Source organism: Plutella xylostella, chromosome 3 (assembly GCF_932276165.1).
Source record: "Plutella xylostella chromosome 3, ilPluXylo3.1, whole genome shotgun sequence".
Taxonomy (NCBI): domain Eukaryota; kingdom Metazoa; phylum Arthropoda; class Insecta; order Lepidoptera; family Plutellidae; genus Plutella; species Plutella xylostella.
In genome coordinates, this window is record NC_063983.1 from 7,723,966 (window position 1) to 7,746,493 (window position 22,528).

The 22,528-nt window shown below is 42.6% G+C and overlaps 2 protein-coding genes across 10 annotated transcripts; one reads left to right on the forward strand and one right to left on the reverse strand.

Moving 5' to 3' along the window:
* The first annotated feature begins 1,045 nt into the window (after positions 1 to 1,045).
* On the forward strand, positions 1,046 to 15,876 carry LOC105388110 (protein gooseberry-neuro). 3 transcript variants are annotated; one of them, XM_038116926.2, is made up of 6 exons: positions 1,046 to 1,138; positions 3,358 to 3,530; positions 6,723 to 6,863; positions 9,293 to 9,401; positions 14,309 to 14,505; positions 14,768 to 15,876. In XM_038116926.2, exons 1-6 carry the CDS (start codon positions 1,123 to 1,125, stop codon positions 15,491 to 15,493), a joined length of 1,362 nt encoding a protein of 453 aa, XP_037972854.2. In that variant the 5' UTR covers positions 1,046 to 1,122; the 3' UTR covers positions 15,494 to 15,876. The 3 variants fall into 3 exon arrangements, with proteins under 3 accessions (XP_037972854.2, XP_037972853.2, XP_037972855.2); XM_038116925.2 differs by lacking the exon at positions 1,046 to 1,138 and adding an exon at positions 1,516 to 2,041; XM_038116927.2 differs by lacking the exon at positions 1,046 to 1,138 and adding an exon at positions 1,522 to 2,037.
* On the reverse strand, positions 15,766 to 20,589 carry LOC119693448 (ice-structuring glycoprotein). Of its 7 annotated transcripts, none has more exons than XM_048622937.1 (3): positions 20,429 to 20,589; positions 18,950 to 20,209; positions 15,766 to 18,916 (listed from the first exon to the last, which is right to left on the reverse strand). In XM_048622937.1, the coding sequence occupies exons 1-3, from the start codon at positions 20,453 to 20,455 to the stop codon at positions 15,869 to 15,871; spliced, it is 4,335 nt and encodes a 1,444-aa protein (XP_048478894.1). In that variant the 5' UTR covers positions 20,456 to 20,589; the 3' UTR covers positions 15,766 to 15,868. The 7 variants fall into 7 exon arrangements, with proteins under 7 accessions (XP_048478894.1, XP_048478903.1, XP_048478887.1 ...); XM_048622946.1 differs by having other exon boundaries at positions 15,766 to 17,158; positions 18,617 to 20,209; XM_048622930.1 differs by having other exon boundaries at positions 15,766 to 17,475; positions 17,509 to 20,209.
* Positions 20,590 to 22,528: the final 1,939 nt, after the last annotated feature.

Sequence of the window (22,528 nt, forward strand, 5' to 3'; positions counted from 1 at the left end):
TGAGGCCAATTTTGTTTGGAATAAATTAATTATGGTGGTTAGAGACGATTGGCCATAGTGTCTACCAGCCGTCAAACCGTACAAATTACGATTTTGAACTTTGCTCACCGTTATTGTTTAACCTAAACTAATGATTTCTGAAAGGGGCTTTCCTGCTTTTCCTTTTTGCGATCTTTTGAGTTTCTTATTATTAGATTATATCGCCTATTATAAGATTATAATTTATAGTTATGAACTGTTTTTTTATAATCCTGCTTCAGAATTCCTCTTCGGTAATTTTCATATCGTCAGCAAATCCAATCCAGTAACTAAAACAGTTTAAATGGAGGTGGTTCTCAATTCGTCTCTTTGTATTTTTATGTACCTTTGCTAGTTCTGGAACTATTTTGATATTATTTATTTTGTATTGGGTTTACTGTTACGTCATTTTTAAAGTTATTATTTCAGCTCACCATACAATAGCCATGGGTACATAGCCTATATCACTATGGAGAAGCCTTAATACTAGTAGGATTCCTTTGTGCAACATAAATTGCCTTCTTATAGAAGCGGGTAAATTAACTTAGATTTATAGACTCAATAAATAAAACACTCGAGTAATGAATCGCTCGATTGTAATTAAATTAAAACTGGTTGTTCGATGCCATTAAAATCTATTTATTAGCCGAAGATTTTATTTATATTTTTAGTTTCTCATGTCCCTACCTAAATAATTAAACATGATACAGATAACGTTTGACTTAAATTTCATAAAATATATATCCTTAAAGAGCTTTTGGAATGAATAGTCTATAAAAAGTCTATTCACCGAAACTATAACGATGAAATCCAAACCGTATCGCGCTTGCATGTACCTAGTAGTACCTACACCCATAACATAGGTTCAATTCAATTATAAACTAAGTAATGATGTCGATGGATTAAATTTTAAGTAACAGGCAGCATGAAGCAGACAGTAAGTTAGAAAGAGACGGGTATATTTCTGTCACTGTGTCGTCGGTGGGCAGACCGCCCCCCCAGCTGCGCAAGCGCTGGTGTTTTGGTACAACACTCGGGTGACAAACATTCCTACACTGAAATGTAGAGTTTATTCGGTTTTTTTTGGTGACATATTCGTTGCAGATGGATAGTGTTTCAGGTATGTTTTATTACTTATTTCCTTAGACTGTCATTAAAACTCCAAAAAAAAAAACTTTGGTACTTTTTTTTGGTAAAAAAATATAGGTAAGTAACAAATTATATAAGTAGTTTAGGAACTTAAATAGCCAATAAAAATATATAAGCACCTAAGAATGATTCGTATCGACGTAATGATGTATGCGCTTCTAATACAAAGCAAACGTAACTATATACCCGGTAGAAAAGCTGCAGTATCATCATTGCAACAATATTGCACGATAAATCCCGAACACTCACTGAGGAATGTAGGCTCACGCCCGGAGACCTGCGTGCCTCACTCCTGCGACTGCTCCACTCACACACTGACAGACCTGCGGAGCCTCCTACAGCACTCACGCACACAGGCGCCGCGACCAACACAGAGTCACTCTCAGTCAGCTATACAACCTCCTCTACTGCACTCACGCGCAGAAAAAAAACTAACGCGATCAATCGATCTTTTTTCAAATCGGAAAAGAACGTCGGCTTCTATTCTCTACGGCAATAGTGCTGGCCGGTGTCGCCCGCGCTCAGTCTGATAAAAATAATACCATTTATTTCCGATCACAATATTTATGACACGATAATTAATTAAACTTGTCATTTTAATTATGCAAATACAAATGGGTGATAATCAATTTAAATTATGTGTTACGATCTCGCTTGTTTAATTTAATGTAAACAGATATAAATCAGTTTGTGGCGTTTTTACGGTGTTCGCGTTTTCAAGATTAGAGCTTTTATTTGAAAGGATTTTGTAAATAGTGTTGCCATAGTAACGGTGATGTTGATAATGTTGTAATCTGTGCTCGTGCCGTGTTCATGGAGATATACGATCATACCATAATGGAGCGGCACCAAAATGGTATGGATGTGTGGGTAGGTAAGGGTATATTGAGTAAATTACTATATTTTTATAGCACATAATGATGTATTATGTACATATTAGTTTATTTTTATAGATGTCAAGACCACCAAGACTATAGGTTACAGCATCATATTTAATAAAAACATCAAACTATCAACGTTTCCCGTCTAAATGTTTTTAGTTCTTAAGGGAGTCGGTGACAAACACTAGTAGGTATAAAGCTTGTTGTTTCTTTACATTTATAATTCAGCATAAACTTCTTTCAGAACAATTTATTTAGTTTTGGGCACTGCTACTCATTATTTCATCATAAATATGATTTATATGATATTATATAGACATTTACTCTATTCAATCCGCTAAAAGTGCTACGCCGCCCGTAGGCCGTAGTCTATCGTAGCAAAAAATACTTGAATGCCGTCAACTGTTAGTAAATTCTTATTGATAAAATACAAAATAGACCTAAATAGTATTTCATTGACATCTTATAGTTCTTAATATAATGTATTTAACACCTGTAAAACTTACTTATGGATGCAATAAAAGATTGAGTATTGAGTATTGAGTTAAGAATTAATAGACTACAGTTCATAATATATACTGTGGCATAAATCTTCCTTCTGAATATTTCATTTGAAATCTAAAACTGAAACAGCATATTAATTTCTTACTGTACTCTTTTGGTTTAAAGATACATATATTATTTAGTTAATTATTTAGAAGACATGGAATTTCCCTACCTATAACGTACTTACTTGCACTAATTATATGTTATTAAATAAATTTTGAATTTGTATAATAAACGTGTAAAGCATCCTTAAAAGGATGCTTTACACGTTTATTAGGTCAACGATTTAACCTAAATCCTAATAAAGATACAGGATGTCTCAATTAAAAGATCATAGAAGGTAAACTTTCTTACTTAAGTACGTGCAGTACTTACTTACTTATCTCGGTCTCCCTATCTCTGTCCTTCCAAAGATGGTCTGGAAGATATCGCCATAAACGATGATAAGACCACTTTTTGTACCCCTATTAATTTCACATATCGTTCTACCTATGTAAATAAACGAAGTTATAACAAGTTATTTTTTTATGATCCACTCTGTATAATAATGTAATCGCCAATTGATATATCAGTATATGTAATGTTCTATCATTTGAAAATTAAATAGTCCAAGTAAAATTTGTTAAACTTTTTCATAACATTTTTGCAAACTACATGATCCAAACGTTGTAAGTAGGTAAAACAAAGTTGCTTCAAAATTTCCCATACCAATTTCACACCACCACCAATTCACCATCACCATCTAAAACCCTCCCTTCCCCAGGCCAAGGCCGCGTGAACCAGCTCGGCGGGCTCTTCATCAACGGGCGGCCTCTGCCGAACCACATCCGGCTGAAGATCGTGGAGATGGCAGCGGCGGGCGTGCGGCCCTGCGTCATCTCGCGCCAGCTGCGCGTCTCGCACGGCTGCGTCTCCAAGATACTCAACAGATATCAGGTGAGCATGTTACAGGATACTCAACAGATATCAGGTGAGGGTTAGGACAGGATACTCCATATAGATATTGGCAGCACAGAGTGCATGACGCGCACGACAAAACTTCTCGTGTCGTGAGCGTCTTGTGTCCCGTGCTAGCGTTACAACAGGATGAATATAGGTAAAACGTATCCCGTTAGCCACCAGGGAGAGGCCTGTGTCAAGGGGGACACTCTATATGACGAAAAACAAATTTCGGAGCGCTGCTGCGACTCTATCTCTTCGTGTTTAAGGCGCCGATTGGACAACATTTGTCGTTCGTTCGTTTTTTGTCAGTATAGAGTAACCCTCTAGAGGGATGATTGCATGATCATGATAATTATCCAGCCACTGCAACACCTCATGATGAAATAACTCATAAGGGATGTCTACACTAGACACGATCTGCAAAGCAACAACCGTGCTTTCAGTTTATTTCAGTACAGTTAACTGATTTTCAAAATGATTGACGTAGCTTTTTCCATCAAGCCTGGTTTTGAAGTGTGACTGCCTAACACCCCTGACAGTATCGAAGCATTTTCACGAAATTTCGTAGCTGTATCAGCGGACTGGCTGGGGTTTTTGATAGATAAAATTCGTACTGTATCCAACCCAATATACACCAGGTTTTCAATTATTTTACATTGGACTAAGGCCTAAACCCTTTCTTCACTGGAAGGAAACCCGTGCCCAGCAGCGGGGTTGTGATTTGTGATGATGACTACACTGGCTAGACAAATATTTTACCGCCACAGCAAAGTACTTGGGTATTTCCTTTTTACCCGTTTTTACGTGCTAAAAAGCAATGTTGAGCAAACAGGTACAGGTCAATTTAAAGTTTTTCCTACACAGAGATATGATACCCTCAAAAGATTTTTGCAAAGCGCAACTGAATAGTGGAGATTGAAATATTCCTTGATGAAAAAACTTTTCATATTTTCCTCTCCATTTCAAAGTTGAGTCCAACTAGTTTTACAAAAGTACTCGAGTCACTCAGCAGTGCTAGAGAGAGGTAATATTTTCACGATTTTATACAAAGCTTTGAACACGGTCGACATTGACATTGAATTGTAGAGCTTGGCTGCTTTTTCATTTCAGGTGTCTCGGTCTTTAGCCTTTAAAAGCACTAAAATATTTTATTAAAATTTCTTTTAAATGAATGATATGAAAAAAAAAACTTAGTGAAATCAATGCTTTATAAACCACAACCGCTTATTAAATTCACTGAAGATCCAGATAACTTAACAAAACTGTATCGTATATCGTAGGTAGCTAGCATCAAAGTTCATAGACAAATTAAAAACACGAAAACTAAACCGCTAACGCCATCTACCGTCGAAACTAAGAACTAATACATCACAATCGTCATTGATTCCTCCTGCGCAGCGGACCGCGAAGGCTCTCCATCACCACAATGCTGGTGATTGTTCAGGCAGGATGCGGTTAGACACGCCTCGGGAATGGGCCACGGCCTCCACCGCGCTGGTCGGAGGGGGGTATAAGCTGACCAAGTTAAAAAGCCTTTAAATGTCACGAAAATTAAAACATTCTTGTACATTACTTAAAAGTACGTATATATTTTAATAAAAACTTTATACTTACTGAGTATAAAGTTTATATAACTCAGTAGGTACATTCTGGAACTAAAATAACCTAAAATGCATTTTAATCCGTTCATTTATTTAATAATCAATTTAGTACATAAAATTTAAAAGCAACACATATTTTTTCGGTTGGAAATGAAAAATAATTGCTCTATGTAATCGAACAAAAAAGTGAGGACCCCCTTAAGGATCATTTTCCTTTGCAGGCATCAGCCATCAATAACTCGCTCTTGACCAATGGGGTACAAGTTGACCAAAAGTTACTGTCTCTATTGCCACCAGATGTGAAAACACAAAACAACATTGCATTGTCTTAAAGGTGCGAAAGTCCGAAATCAATAAATAATACAAAGGAATAAATTTTAAATAATGGTGTTGGTTAAAAAAAAGACAGGCAAAGGGAAATTTGGGATTGCAAGGGATTTGATTTAAAATTGGCAACTTACTTTTTTGTTCGAGAGTACCTAGGTACTGAAACGAGGGTAAAATTCCAACTCGTCAGATGTCAGCCCATTTATTAAACAAAAGTTCGCCATCGACTGTCATTAGGAGCTAGACGTCTAGGCCACAGATAATTCTCTAAATACCGTTTATTATCGGGCTAACTAATATTTACTTACCTACGATCTGCCAGGCTGCAGAGAGGTGATTTTCAAAAGTCTTTTGACTCTTTTGAGTGATATTCAAAATGAAATAATATTGTTCAGTTACGAAATTCAGTAACAATTTCTTTAAAGTAATTAATATAAGCCCAGAATGTGCTAGGTGAGGCGTGAGTCCTGCAGTTCGCTGACAAATGGTGCTGAAATTCAGCCAACCGTTACTACTGCCTCTGTACTCAAGTTTATTTCATTTTACAGAAAAATTCACGAAGAAAGCTGAAAATAATTCTCAAGTAAATTCCGTTGTTCATTGACGTCAGATGTAATAAAATTCAGTACTTAGTACCAAAATATACTTATATATGTCATCTCACACGTCAATATCTATCTAGATAAACTAATATTCAATTAGATATGCATTCTATTGTATACCTACCTGGTGAGGGTGTTAGTTACTGCACCTGGTGCACTCGAATGAAACCTTCATTCATATTTTTTACTTCATACACCTTTTGAGCGAGATTAATTTTGCTCCTGAAAAACGATAGGTTGTATCGCATGCCATAATCAAGCTTTCTATGTTCTACAGGTACTTCAAATGAAATCAAATTGATTTCAACTATGTCACTTTATAAGACCATCTACCCATAGCACAACGCGGACTCGGTCGTGCACTCTACCTAATCATCGCTGTTTACAATTTTGAAGTTATTACCTTTTTTTGACGAATAAGAAAGTTTATAAGTTTAGCGTGTCTGTAGCTCCCAAACGGCTTATCCGATAATTATCCGTTTTTTTTTGTTCATAGGTTATGTTACTCTGAGTGTTCTTACCCTTCAAAAGAAACATAAAATATATAAAAGTTATGCGACTTTTAGTGTCAAATGTCGGGAGTTGGTTAGGTTATTTCAATCCTATTTTAAATAACCAGTTGACAGTGTATAAGTGACAATCTCTTGTCCAAGCAGGAGACCGGGTCTATCCGGCCGGGCGTGATCGGCGGCTCCAAGCCGCGCGTGGCCACGCCCGAGGTGGAGACCCGGATCGAGGAGCTCAAGCGGTTGAACCCGGGCATCTTCTCGTGGGAGATCCGGGAGAAACTTATTAAGGTAAGATATAAAAAATCGAATAATAATTTAAAAGACACATTTAAAATAATATATACCCAATATATACCTAATATATTGATTATTGACAGATTAAAGTGATGCACTTCTGTTACACCCCACCCAATGGTACATATAATAGATAATCATAGGAGTTACATGTATTCATATGTATATTATTATCATAATTGTCACTTATACTTATTGCTGTAAAAAAGCGACGGGGCTTTTCTTTTCCTGTAATAGTGTTATTTTAGAGCCTTTTTGTGCATTAATGGTTATATATACAGACATATATTTATCTCTGTAATAATATAATATTTTTACTGAAATTATCCTGAAGCAGATTCAGGTAGTAATTGATAACTATTTACCGTTAAAAGTAGAAAACATACCTTGTGTATTTACAGGCACTTCATAAACTCAAAGTGAAGTACCTAAGTGAATTCGAACCTATGTACAACCCGCGCAAAGTTTCTAGACACCTGACCGAAAAATCTACCCCACTCCCTCTTCCCCGCGCGAGGCCCCGCTCTCGTCCTTTTGTAGCGTTAGCATAAGAATTATCAGACGATTAACAATAAATATTTTTTATCGCATACTTTTTTGTTACTACTTTAACAAGTAGGTAACAACTTGAATACTTGAAATGAAAAAATATTTATTTAAACTAAATATTATGAAAGTTACCAAAAAAATAGGTTGCAGTGTTTGGTAAAAATTAAAAGGTGGTGATATAACAAGGACTACCACACTAGGCTAGGCCTCGTGGACAGCCAGGACTTATACAGGGTGTTGCAAAATGGGTATACTAAGGCGAAACCTACAGAAACTTTGTTGGTCACGTGATTTTTTACTATGGAGAATGTTTTTTTGAAATTCTGATTTCAGTTTCGGGCTTAGATATGCCATGCTGCACATGTAGGTTTCGGCTTAGTATACCCTTTTTGAGGAAAGAAAAAATATTTTTTTTGGGATTATCGATATTACTTTTTTTGCACTCAGTACTAAAGACAAATGTCATTTAACCCAGGTGTCTAGTTATCTCGCCCGCCTTGTAGGTACTAAATAAAACAGTTGACATTCAATGAATTCAATTCTACCAGGAGCGTAGAAAGCCCCAGGACGACAATGTTACGGCTCGTATAAAACCACCTTTTTACGAGTTTATCCCGATAGTGGAGACATAAAACTGACAGTATACTGTCCCAACTTACAAACTATATCCTTCGAAATTAAATCTCTTGCAGTTGCTTTGACAGATCAACTATTTTGTATTTAAAAAAAGCACCGTTAAAAACCAAATGATCGCTTAGTGCTAATTTATGATTTATTTCTATTTAAATATCTCTCCCCTTCAAAATGAAATAAAATACCTACCGTGTAATATAATAATTACCTAACTACTCAGTACCCTGGGATACATTTCTGACTACGGTACCCGGAAATTCTAGCACGGGAATCCGAGTTTGGCAGAGGCAAACAACATTTTCATTTCGTTTCCAATTCGCAATTTTGTTATGAATTCGAAGCTAACGGTATATCAATACAATTATTGCCATTTCCTTTCCTACACACTACACAGGCACGAGCCAACATTGCATTCAGAAATATATATTCAATATTTATCAGTAAAATTGTGTTTTCCCACCAGAAATTTCCGGTGATATGAATGCGCTAATGTGCTAATTTCATATCCACCAAAAATGATCACCTCACTGCCGTAATAGTTCACTACTCAGGACATGACGGTTTATATCACAATCTCTACTTACTGCTTCCTAAAAGAAAATGCGTGAATGATTAACACATTAACGCTTACGTTGAGCCTTACGGCAATTTATCTGAACGCACCGAATGCCACAGATTTTAAATTAAGAACGCCACAAAAAAACAATCGAGCAACCGCAACTATTAAAACAATTGCCGGCCGCTTGCCGAAACTCCGATTGGTGCAACCGATTGCGACCGCAGCGCGTGCGGCGCGACCGCGGCCTTTTTATCTTTTTTTTTTAAACCCTGAGGTAAAAAGAGGGGTGTTATAAGTTAAACACGTCTGTGTGTTTGTGTATCTGACTGTGATAGCGTAGCTCCCAAACGGATGAACCGATTTTTGTTTAGTTTTCTTCGGATCGTAGATAGGTATAATGTTACCCCGAGTGTTAATGTTTTATCAAAATCGCTCGATTTTTAGTGCGACTTGTCTAGCTTTAGGGTGACTTTTACCAAATTTTTAACGTATTTAAAACTATTGCTGTCTTGCTCCGACACTATACTGTCAAAGAAAGTGAGCAATAGATTTAAATACGTTTAAATGTTTGGTTCTTGTCTCCTTTAGTGTTAACTGTCGGGGGTTAACTAACAATGTTAACCCGTTTATTGCCTTATTTGTTCAGAGTGTGATGACTTGATGGTTGCCATGTTGTTTGCAGGAGGGCGTGTCGGACCCGCCGAGCATCTCGTCCATCTCGCGGCTGCTGCGCGGCGGCGCCCGGGACGTCGACGGGAAGAAGGACTACAGCATCGACGGCATATTGGGAGGTCAGATATACTAGTTGTATTATATATTCATTGTGTGATTTATTTTACATTTATTGAGGATAGAAGGTATTAAGTATGTAAGTATTAAGGCATACCGGGAGGTCAGATATACGAATTGTACTTACTCAATTTAACATTTGTTGAGGGAGGAAGGTGGATACTGGGAGGTCAGTGCAGAAAAAAATGCCTGTGATAATAGTACCAAATTACCTACTCCCAATAGCTTAAAGACGCCGTCTGCAATATTGAACTTCATTTAACAGCGCATCAGAATATTACATATAATAATTAATAAAGTAAATAGGTATTATAATCAAGTTCTTAATTAAATTTTTACAAAAATTGGGGTCATTTGGTGTTGAAATTTCGTAAGTGGCACTTTTATTATGCAACTTACATCTGTGTAAGTAGCTAAGATTTTATCCTACACTAAAAGTTAGAATCTTATTACCTTACTGCAGAAATTTACAAAAACTGTAACTAAATCTGTGTGTAGCTTTAAAGATCTAAGCATACGTATACCTACATAAGTAGGTAAGTACATGGTAAGTGTGTATCTAGTTATCTACCTAGAAATATTTTTTTTCTGTTGTTCTCACACGAATAACATCTAATATTAGGTATTAATTTCACTCTAATCAAAAAACGAATAAGCACTTACTTAACTCTACCTAATTAATATCGTATCGTGTTCAGTGACCCTCTCGTCCGTTTGATAAAAATAAATGACATGTCCATTGCCCATCCAATAAAAATACCAATTTACCGATTCATCCACCCGAAAGCGATATGTTATTATTTCGCCAGTTATTTCGCAAAATAGAATAGAGAATGACTCTATCGATATTGTTACAATGTTTTTTGATAAAAATAAATGACATGTCCATTGCCCATCCAATAAAAATACCAATTTACCGATTCATCCACCCGAAAGCGATATGTTATTATTTCGCCAGTTATTTCGCAAAATAGAATAGAGAATGACTCTATCGATATTGTTACAATGTTTACATGATGAAGAAAACTGTAAGATAGTGTAATTTGTAGAGAGGAATTAATAACGTCGACGTTGAGTCGTATTGTAGCCTATATCTATGTATATAGCATAGTACCTTTATAAGTATTACAAGTCAAATTGTTACACTTATACATAAATCTTATTTTGCAATGTTCAATTAAATGTGCATAAATTGTAGATACATATCTATCCTATCATAAAACCAAAACTAAAATTTCAGTAGTTGAATCGTGCCCTCTGCATTAATCTACACATCGTTTATTCTAATCAAACAGGTAATCCGTTTAAGAGTAGATCTTTTACAGTTAAATAACCACCAATACACCACAATACACCATCAACTCGCAAAGTTTATTTATTCTAAATAACACTCTATTTATTAACTAAACCTCCGATCACACAAACCTACCTCAAAGCGCTCCCAGCTACACCCCTCATCCTCAAATTGCACAGCATCCTCTTCTCATGTTTATTTGCAACCTGTCAAAGCTTTCTCACGCGGTGCGGTTCAAAAAATCAATTTCCGCACACAAATCTTACATCGTCATTGTTGCGGTGTGATATATTAGCGTTGGCTGTAAGAGCCGCGTCCTTTGCCTCAAGCCGCCGCCGCCGCCGCCGCCTGCGCCCCGCTGCCCACTCGAATGTGCTGAAACACTCACAATGGCTACATGTTGTAGTTGCCCTTGTTACATACCGCCATTATCCTGTCTATTCCCTATTTGTTGTCACGTTAATTGTCCTCAATTGACGCCGCCACCTCTGTGTCTGCCGCGACAAGTGAATCTTTTATTCCCTTGTAGAAACATCCCGCTCGCTCGGCTAAAGCCCTTTAAAGCAATCTATTGAGGCCACGTAAAACAAAACCTTTGATGACCAAATATATGCCTAATCTGCATGCTCAGTCGAGGCGTTTCGCAAACGTCGAGAGGCCATTATGCGTAGCCACAATCGACTTTCCCTGGACTCATCAAGAAAACAAAGCTGGGAGGGTGATAAAATCTCGCATTAGTTTAATAACTACAGCCATTAGAATGAAGTAGTAATGTGGCTCGTGACGACGGTGGTGGCGGCCTCCGACGAAGCGACACACAAACACACACACACACACACACAAATGCACATTTTCCCCGTATACTAACATCATAGGCGTTTATCACCGTTCACAACTGCTCAACACTTTTTGTTTACTCGTTCACGCATCTCAAACAATAATAGCATCACCTACGAGCATAATAAGTATCTGTAGCCAGCATGCACTAGAGTCATTGACAGTGAATGTTAATTGTTTCTGATCTTCTTCTAAGCTGAAGTGAATGTCCTGCGATACATAAAGTCACGCGTGTTAGTGTACTTGTAACGATGCATTCAACACATTCTGTCCCATCACATTATTCAACTGGCCCTCCCAGGCTGAGCCACGCGTCGCTCCGGAAGTTGACGAACATAGTGATGCTGAAGTACTTTTATCTAATACTCACGCTATCTGTGATGGTGATGATTGTGATGATGATAACGTGGATACAACTGGTAAAATCTTAGAGAAGATTAATGCATATTATTTATATATCCGGTTATAACTTACATAATATTTCAGGTGTGTAAAACTCACCGGTTTAATTTTTATGCTAAGAAATAAATCTTTTTCATTACAACTTGAATAGCTTCCTCAGTAACGATGCTAAAAATCTACATGACATAAATTTTAAAAACTATAAAAGTAAATTATAAGTTATCAATCTTTTTGAACAAAAAAATCTATAAAAATCGGCTACAGCAAGCGACAAAATCATTAAAGGCAACACTAGCGGAGCCGACAAAGAGGCTGACATATGAATGGCTCTTAACAATCAAACACCTCGGCTATGCGGCTTTTCTTCACTTTTTACAAATTTTATTAAGCATTCTTGGCCCACGTCTGTTTGAGACCTTGATGAGCCTGAGGATTGATGGGATCTTATTAAGAACAAATCAACGATGAAGGACCAAGACCTTAATTTTAAGATTTAGTAATAAGAACATATTTACAAGCTGTGGATGAAATAAGCTCAAGCACACATGCAGAAACGAAGGATTAGCCAGCCGTAAAACTTAAAAACACAAAAAAGGTTGTAAATGACATGACACGACACAGACGATTTGTCCTTAAACGTATTTAATTTACAAAACATTAGTCTGGAGACGCTAAAAGTTTAACGACACAATCGCATCGGGGCTCGCTAATCCGACCATCTGTTAGCCCGCAACGAAGCGCTGAAACAAAGACCCGCCCGACCGATTTTAATGAGCCCAGATTATGAAGGTGTTAAACCTCTGTCGCTTCTCTTTCAACTCCCAAATTATGACTTTTGAGGCGAGCCGCCTCTTCACGGGGTCAGATTTCGGCAATCGTCGACTCCCAACTCCCACCCCCCGCGCCCGCCTCGAACATAAACCTTTCGCCTTTCTTTAATCATAAAAGCCTTGCATAGTTTCGCTCTTGCAACGAATCCTGCAACAGAATTTCTCCTGTAAAGGATCAAGATAAAGTCTGGAATCGATCGCAGCTGGCTGTAATGTTTTCGAAATACTAAAACTCATTTAATCTCATACGTTATGATCAGCGGTCAGACTCGAGGCAAAAAAGACACTATATAAATCTATCCCCGTCTCGCGGCCGGCTGGAGAATTCGAGAAATGTAAATCATTTTATTACAATACTATGTTTTTTATTTGTCGCACCTTTTGTGGTTTTGTTGGTGGCTTGTGCGTTTTTTAAAGATCCTTCCGATACAAATGATGCTTAATAGACTATTTCCGTAGACTCTGGATTAGATTTGGAGGAAGTTTGTTTTGGCATTATGATAGATTTATGGGTACCAGTGTATCTTGTCAATACAATTCTCATCGTCATGGTTTGATTTTGATAGTATAATACTATAAGATAAATCTATCTTAGAGAAAATTAAACCTTTATGCAATTTTTGGCATCATCACCAATATTTTGCTAGCTAACTATTAATTTGGCTAGCTTTTTATCCAGCAGTAGACTATCAGTCATTAACTGATTACGATTTTTCCCCTTATCTTGAACTTAGTAGTCTCCTCTCTAAATAAAATTTCCTCTATTTCATTATGTTGCTCTTCTTCCTTCTTTATTTATGGAAAAAAATGCATTTATATCCATGCTAGTGTTCCTTAGTCATTTACGGTATTTCCCCAGCGCTGCGCTTTCCGCCGCCGGCGACTACACCGGCGTCGAGTTCACGGCTCTTGTATCGACACATTAAAAGTCGCGTAACATTCAAATCGTAAATCCAAAGCGCGACACCAAAATATTGAATGGTGCCAAAATGTCACCCGAGAGCAAAGGGGCCGACAAAGAGGCCGCCGCGCTGGGTGTTCCCTCGCCGCTCCACAGAGCAACACTGAGCCCCTATTTTTTCATCTCATTCAATTTTGACTTCTCTCCGAAGGCTATTAATATAAGCCGCATTCTTTAAAATCAGTTTTGAGGGCAAAGCCCAAGAAGCATTGTTGCGCCAGTTTTTTAATCTGTTTCCGTAGGATACCGCTACCGATTTATAAAATCGCCCGACGCCTGATGGTTTTTGATTCGAACGGTTTAAAAAACTGACATGGGTCCACAAAAACTGCGCTCTATTATAATTATAATAACTAACGCGTGTTCTAAAAAACAGGAGACAAATTGCAGCTGGATGACGTCATATTAATTAAATTTGAGGAAGGTAATGCCGTTGAGAAGATAAGCCGTCACGAGGCAGTTTTGACTTAACTTATTTGCCCAAATGTGCTGATAAAAACTGTAAATAGGGAAAGTAAAACAGGAGATTTCGAATGCGATGTAACAAGGAGATACAAACTAAAAAAGTGTTTTGTTTTTGTTTAGGTCGAGGGTCGGACTCGTCGGACATAGAGTCGGAGCCGGGTCTGACGCTGAAGAGGAAGCAGCGGCGCTCGCGGACGACCTTCACGGGGGAGCAGCTAGACGCCCTGGAGAGAGCCTTCCACCGCACGCAGTACCCCGACGTCTACACGCGCGAGGAGCTGGCGCAGCAGACTGGACTCACTGAGGCCAGGATTCAGGTAAACATCTTCCAAAAGTACCACAAGGATCCAGTTTAATATCCTCCAACAGCAGCAAAATATTGAGAAAATTCCACAGTTTGTTTAGCAAATCATTGTTTTTTGTTATTGCATAAAAGTTTATCTAATGGATGTGTTTCATGTGTTATTCACATTTTGCAAACTCACTTAAGCAAACTGTTACTTCTAGTTATCATAATGCCAATACAACATTCTTCGCGTAATTTTCCATGAAATGAACATTTTCTTATTTGAATTCCAGGTCTGGTTTTCCAATCGGAGAGCGCGACTTCGGAAGCACTCCGGATCAAGCTCCGGGTCGGGTCTCGCTAGCTACTCCTCGTTACCAATGGGTCAGATGCCGTGCCCATACCCTGCTGCGGAGATACCCAGTCTCTCCCAACACCATCCACAACATCCGGACTCTTGGCATCATCAGAAATACGCGAATTACAATCAGCTGATGGCACAGTCCCAGCATCTAAACCAAGCGTTCCAAAACGCCACTGCCTTCCCAAGTACGTCAGGCACTACTTTCAGTCATTTAGTTAGCTCAAACGGGTCCGCTCATAGCCAAATGTTGGATGCAGCTATCGCCTCAAGAAACGAATATGCGAGATATCCGAGCGAAATTTACAGTAAGCCTGTCGGATATTTACCAAAAGAAGCTGATGCAGAAGGCAAATTGCCGGATGAGACTATCGATCCTAGGGCAGAAGATCCCTATGTGAAGCCAACAACAGAAGATTACAGCAAAGCGTTACCAAATGAATATCCCAAAGTTCCTACTGACTATTCAAAGGTGCCGGGTGAGCCTGCGCCGCCCAATTGGAGTCCGACTCACAACTCCTTGAATATGAGTCTGGCAGGTCTCCCCAGTGAATACAAATATATGAACGACCACTACACGTTTCCGAATATAGCCGATCCACTAACTCAACACAACTACCCAAACCCTCCGAATGCTGCTAACAAATACTGGATTTGACATTGTTTTAAATTTAAGCTAGCTAATAACTTTAGAGTAATACTTCCACTTACTATGTTGTTAATTTTATTTAAATTATATTCTAGGGTAGGTAGGTAGTTAAAATAGGCAATAGAAGAGAAAATGTTTACCTCTGTATCACATTCCTATATTATTATTAAGTAAATAAGCTATTCTAAAACCAAACATTTGTATAAAGTTAGACAAAGTCACTAAGTAGTAAAATTATTTTTAAAAGTAAACGCTTGTCTTTTATTTACAAAAACAACTTATTCATAATGCTCCAATCTTTATTCCAATTTCCTATTTAACATTTAAGCAATTTAATATACTATACAATATACATACAATACTTTCAATAATTTAGTGGGTTAACTAATAAACGACATCATAGGCGACGGCGTCTGCGCCAGGCTCTTGAGGGATCACAATAGAGTCAACTGAGACGGTTGTGGGCGAAAGAGTCGTAGGCTCGTCTGTCACTGGAGTGTTTCCAACAGTGTTTCCATCAACTGGTACATTGGTAGTGGTGTCTACTGCGGGAGACTGAGTGGTGGTCTCTTGGGCGTTAGTGACACCTGCGGGAGCGTCAGTCACAGCTTCAGTGGCTGCCTCGGTGGCTGCCTCAGTGACGGCCTCAGTGACTGCCTCTGTGGCGGCTTCAGTCGTGGTCGGAACATTGTCAGTTGGTCCACTTCCTGAACCTTCCGGTTCGGTTCCGGCTACAATAGGGCTGCTAGTAGGACTGCCCGCGGGGTTTCCAGCCACAGCTTCGGGGGCCGCTGGTGCGGCAGCGTTGACAGTTGATGCGTCAGCGGGAGCGCTTGCAACGGGAGCTGCAGCGGCGTCAGTGGGAGCGCCTACGGGGGCGGCAGCGTCAGTTGGGGCACCAGCAGCAGGAGAGGTAGCGGCGTCAGTGGGAGCGGCAGCGGCGTCAGTAGGAGCGGCAGCGGCGTCAGTAGGAGCGGCAGCGGCGTCAGTTGGAGCGGCAGCGGCGTCAGCGGGAGCAGCAGCGGCGTCAGTGGGGGCGGCAGCGTCAGTTGGGGCACCAGCAGCAGGAGCTGCGGCAGCGTCAGTGGGAGCGGCAGCGTCAGTGGGAGTGGCAGCGGCGTCAGTGGGAGCGGCAGCGGCATCAGCGGGAGCTGCAGCGACGTCAGCGGGAGCGACAGCGGCGTCAGTGGGACCGGCAGCGGCGGGTGAGGCAGCGGCGTCAGTGGGAGTGGCAGCGTCAGTTGGGGCACCAGCAGCAGGTGAAGCAGCTACGTCAGTGGGAGCAGCAGCCGAGGGTGACGCAGCGGCGTCAGCGGGAGCGGCGTCAGTGGGAGCGACAGCCGCAGGTGAGGCAGCTACGTCAGTGGGAGTGGCAGCGGCGTCAGCGGGAGCTGCAGCGGCGTCAGTGGGGGCATCTACGGCGGGGGTGGCTGCGTCAGTTGGGGCACCAGCAGCAGGAGCGGCAGCGGCGTCAGTGGGAGTGGCAGCCGCGGGTATGGAGGCGGCGTCAGTGGGAGTGGCAGCGGCGTCAGTGGGAGCGACAGCCGCAGGCGAGGCAGCGGCGTTAGCCGGAGAGGCAGCTACGTCAGTGGGGGCGGCAGCGGCATCAGTGGGAGCGACAGCCGCGGGTGAGGCAGCTACGTCAGTGGGGGTGGCAGCGGCGTCAGTGGGAGCAGCGGCCGCGGGTGAAGCAGCGGCGTCAGTGGGAGCGGCAGCGGCGGGTGAGGCAGCGGCGTCAGTGGGAGCGGCAGCGGCGTCAGCGGGAGCACCGGCCGCGGGTGAAGCAGCGGCGTCAGTAGGGGCAGCAGCCGCGGGTGAGGCAGCGGCATCAGTGGGAGCAGCGACCGGGGCAGCAGCGTCAGTAGAGGCTGCGGCGGCACTGGGAGCGGCAGCGGCGTCAGTGGGAGCAACAGCCGCGGGTGAGGCAACTGCGTCAGTAGGAGCAGCGACGGGGGCAGCGGCGTCAGTTGCACCGGGAGCGACCGGGGCAGATGCGTCAGTAGCTACAGAGGTGGCAGGGGCAGCAGCGTCAGTGGCTCCAGCAGCAGCAGGGGCAGCGGCGTCAGTAGGGGCTGCGGAGGCAGCGGGAGTGCCAGTGGCTCCAGCAGATACTGGAGTAGAGGTGTTGGTGGCTACAGTAGAAGCAGGCGCGGTGGCGTCAGTGGCTCCAGCGGTGGCAGGGGCAACAGCGTCAGTGGCTCCAGCGGTGGCAGGGGCAGATGCGTCTGTTTCTCCAGCAGCAGCAGGAGCCGCAGTGTCTGAGACTCCGGTGGCAGGGGCAGCAGCGCCAGTGGCTCCAGCAGCGACCGGGGCAGATGCGTCAGTGGCTACAGAGGTGGCAGGGGCAGCAGCGTCAGTGGCTCCGGCAGCAGCAGGGGTGGCGGCGCCAGTGGCTCCAGCAGCTACTGGGGCAGACGCGTCAGTGGCTCCAGTGGTGGCGGGGGCAGCGGCGTCAATGGGAGCAGCGACCGGGGCAGCGGCGTCTGTGGCTCCAGCAGCGACTGGGGCAGATGCGTCAGTGGCTCCAGCAGCAGCAGGAGCAGCGGTGTCAGTGGATCCAGCAGCAGCCGGGGCAGATGCGTCAGTGGCTACAGAGGTGGCCGGGGCAGCAGCGTCTGTGGCTCCGGCAGCGACTGGGGCAGATGCGTCAGTGGCTCCAGCAGCAGCAGGGGCAGCGGCACCAGTAGCTCCGGTAGTGACCGGGGCAGATGCGTCAGTGGCTACAGAGGTGGCCGGGGCAGCAGCGTCAGTGGCTCCGGCAGCGACTGGGGCAGATGCGTCAGTGGCTCCAGCAGCAGCAGGGGCAGCGGCACCAGTAGCTCCGGTAGTGACCGGGGCAGATGCGTCAGTGGCTACAGAGGTGGCCGGGGCAGCAGCGTCAGTGGCTCCGGCAGCGACTGGGGCAGATGCATCAGTGGCACCAGGAGCGACTGGGGCAGATGCGTCAGTAGCTCCAGCGGTGGCGGGGGCTGCGGCGTCAGTGGCTCCAGCAGCAGCAGGGGCAGCGGTGTTAGTTGCACCGGCAGCGACCGGGGCGGATGCGTCAGTAGCTCCAGCAGCTGCAGGGGCAGCTGCGTTAGTGGTACCGGCAGCAGCCGGGGCAGATGCGTCAGTGGCTCCGGCAGCGACCGGGACAGCGGCGTCAGTGGCTCCGGTAGTGACCGGGGCAGATACGTCAGTGGCTCCAGCGGTGGCAGGGGCAGCAGCGCCAGTGGCTCCGGTAGAGACCGGGGCAGCGGCGTCAGTGGCACCAGCAGCAGCGGGGGCAGCAGCGTCAGTGGCTGCACCAGCGACTGGGGCAGATGCGTCAGTAGCTCCAGCAGCAGCAGGAGCAGCGGCGTCGGTGGCTCCAGCGGTGACAGGGGCAGCAGCACCAGTGGCTCCGGTAGAGACCGGGGCAGATGCGTCAGTGGCTCCAGCTGCGACCGGGGCGGATGCGTCATTGGCTCCAGCAGCAACCGGGGCAGATGCGTCAGTGGCAGCAGGAGCCGCAGAGTCTGAGGCTCCGGTGGCTGGGGCAGCTCCGTTAGTGGGGGCTCCGGAGGCAGGTGCTGATGAGGCACTAGAGGCAGCTCCGGCACTAGTGGGAGCTCCTGCAGTAGGAGCAGACCCGGCAGCTGGGGCTGATAAGAAGTCAATAGGGGCGCTGCCAGCAGCAGGAGCAGCGGCGTCCGTGGGAGCCCCGGCGGCGTTGGAGGCACCAGTGTTAGAAGAGGCAGGTGTACCAGCGGACGCGCCTGAGGCAGTTGAGCCATCAGCGGGGGCACCAGCAGAGGCGCTAGTAGTGTCAGAGCTAGGAGACGCTACAGATGGTCCACTTGAACCATCAACAACGGTGGAGTTCGCGGCCGGCTGAGAATTCCAGAACGGGAACACGGTAGACAACAGCTGCGACACGGCCTGGAGGAAGCCTCGTCTCTGCTCAATCTGCTGCACGGCCACGGGGCCCCATGGCTGAGGGGCATTGCTCAATAGTGCAGACTTGTTATCCAGTTTCTCAATTTTCTGTTCCAGTTCAGTGCGGAGCTGCTGGACTGCGATCTCGTTGAGACGAGGTACCAATACGTTCTTTAATTCCTCCTGGGCTGTCGCGTTTTCTTGCATGGTCTTGATGAGATTCAACACGGCTTCGCGTCTGTCCAATTTGGTGCTGTTGATAGTCAACCCAAGGTAGTCGTTGAGGACTGCCTTCTTCTCGGCCTTTGTGCTGGTAGGGGTCAAACCGTATTTCTGGTAAATGTGGTTCTTCCATAAATCTTGGACCTCCACTGACTCTTCCGAAGCCTTTTGGTTTTGTTCAGCAACTTTCTCTTCACGTTCCCTGGTCTCCTCTTCCAATTTCTCTAGCAATTTGCGGATCTTCTCTTCGCGTTTGCGCTCCTCCTTTTCTTGCTTCTCTTGTTGTTTCCTTTCTTTCTCCTCCTGCTTGCGCTGTCTCTCAGCTTGTTTTTCAGCTTGTTTTCGCTGTTTCTCTTCTTGTTTCCTCTGTTCTTTCTCCTGCTTCTCCAGAAGCTTCTTGCGTTCTTTCTCGATCTTTTCTAACCGCCGTTCTTGTTCCTTCCTGCGGCTTTCTTCTGCTGAGTTGTCTTCATCTTCGTCGTGTTCTTCAACCGACTTGTTCTCATGCGACTCGTCGGACGCAGAACGCGCGTGTCTTGACAAGAGGGCCCTGGAGCCACTCGATTCGTTTGGTAAGTATTTCGCACTCACCATGCACAGGCATAACTGAAACAGAGTGACACATTGTTACAAATTATGCAAAAGATTATGATTATCGACACGCGGCTGTACACATTCACTATATGAGTTCCTCAGACACTGATTAAAAACATCGTACACTTAACATCACGTATACGTGACATCATTGAGCTAGCAAATTCCCAAATAAACACTGTAAACGTAACATAACCAACCTAGCTCAATTTAATATTAAACAGCACTCACCAAACATAATAAGTATACAATCCTCATTTTGCACGTTTAGTTTCTCATTGAATGCGAAATTCGTTCGTATTTTTACTCTTAGTAAAAACTGTTGTATCGAGCTCGTTCGTAGAGTTTATGCCGAATTCTGGAGAGACAGGAGGTTTTATACTTCGTTGACTAATTGCCTCAGATAAGGGCAGATAATGGGAAGCGACGACACCACCTAAGCCTAACTCAAACAAGATGTTTTCGCGAAGTCTGACTCAATACAAACATTGAAATCTAATATTGCAGCAGAAGATATGGAAATACCTAGTACAGAGATTTCGTGTTATAAAATAGGTATAAACAACAGACGGATGTAAGGTATTATACAGTAATTATAATTATTGTTGGAGCATAACAGAACGGAAATGCTATGTCTAGATAGAAAGGATCGGATGTTTGTAGATTATTCTCAGTTTTACGAACAAAGTAGTAATTGAAAGAGAGGTGTTGTAATTTTGACGATTGTATTTGTGTCTCTGTCTGTGGGCATGTAGTGAGAGATCGCATGGATTGATCGGAAAGTAAGTTGCTAAGTGACTTATCAAATTCAACTGTGCGGAAAGTAACTTATCAAATTCAACAAAAGATTTATTGTCACCCATGTTTCATATGCCTAATTAGTGTAGCCGTTCAAACAATATTAAATAGACATCCACAGGTTTTAGTTCCATTACCGTTAGAAGATATATAGATATATCCTTATCCTTACTAATATTATAAATGCGAAAGTAACTGTGTCTGTCTGTCTGTCTGTTACTCTTTCACGCCAAAACTACTGAAATTTGGTATTCATACGGTATGACCCTGGGAAAGAACATAGGCTACTTTTTATCCCGAAATTCCCACGGGTAAACTTTTTAAGGCGAAGCGAAGAACAGCTAGTTATCTATAACATTCACGTCTCGTAAGGACATGGGTTCCCCACGGGATTACATGACCCAATTTTCAACGGTTAACACAAGGTTAACAATACAATCATGGTACAAGGTGCAATTAGTCACCAAAACCGTTGTAATTACCCAACAGTAACATCAATTATATTCTATCCCCCTTATTCTTTACGCTGCTGGCCAACTCACACCAATAAATTTTATTTTAATTATTCTGAATAATCTTTTGTTTGTTTTACTTTTAATTTAGTTTTTTATTTGTTTGTGTACATATATATATTTTTTTTTGTGTGTGATGCTGGACACCGAATGCAGAGTTTTTATCTTTTACCTTTATTCATACCCCCTTATTCATGAAAAAGTTAGTGAACGCTTTAGCTATTGAACTGATCTGAGAGAGGGACAAAACAGTTCAATAGCTAAATCATCCACTAACTTTTTCATGAATAAGGAGGTAAGTAGGTATTTCTTTTACAAATTTCCGGTGAAGTGGATTCCGCGGTCTTTCAAAACTTGCAATAAAAAATCATATTTTTTGGAGTAAAAATTATTTAATATACTTAAATAAAATTTCTCTTATACTTAACTCTAAAAAATTTAGGAACTTTACAGCTTATACCTGCTCTATTACGAGAGCCAGCACAGTAGTTATTTCTTCTAGATCTAGAAACATCTTCAGTATAAAAAAATATATTAGATGGTAGGTAAAATGGCGGACTCGCTTGCGAGCCCCTAACTTCCCTTGGTATGATATCCATTAGAGAACACGTGTATCTAAACTCCATTATGCATGATTTAGAAGAAATAGAAAATCACCACAATTATCTAAATACTCGGTTAATTTCACTAATGTCACGAGTTTAAATGATAAGAACGACAACAGTTTTATCAACTGTTTGCATTCCTCTGGGGAATTCTTCGCGGCGGAAATGGCAGATTCAATTAGCATACCTCGGTGTAAGTGCGATTTGTGTCAACAACTTTTTAAAACATCGTTAGCTAAATTTAAGCTCGAGAGTTCAGACCGTAGAACAATGTCTCGAGCACTAGTTTATTAAACTTATGGTCTAGAGACTTAAGAGTACACGGTTTTCTAGTCAATGCATGATGTATTGGCATCCAGTGGATGTCATCCACCAAACAATGGACGTGCTTGACTCGAATGAGCATCGCATATTAA

Excerpts from the sequence above, each read along its gene's own strand:
- LOC119693448 (XM_048622926.1), bottom strand. The coding sequence starts at position 20,455 with ATGAGGATTGTATACTTATTATGTTTG. Across the intron at positions 20,210-20,428 it reads TTGTATACTTATTATGTTTG|TTATGCCTGTGCATGGTGAG; the intron begins GTGAGTGCTGTT and ends ACTCTGTTTCAG.
- LOC105388110 (XM_038116925.2), top strand. The coding sequence starts at position 1,981 with ATGGAGATATACGATCATACCATAATGGAGCGGCACCAAAATGGTATG. Across the intron at positions 2,042-3,357 it reads TGGTATGGATGTGTGGGTAG|GCCAAGGCCGCGTGAACCAG; the intron begins GTAAGGGTATAT and ends TCCCTTCCCCAG. Across the intron at positions 3,531-6,722 it reads AGATACTCAACAGATATCAG|GAGACCGGGTCTATCCGGCC; the intron begins GTGAGCATGTTA and ends TTGTCCAAGCAG.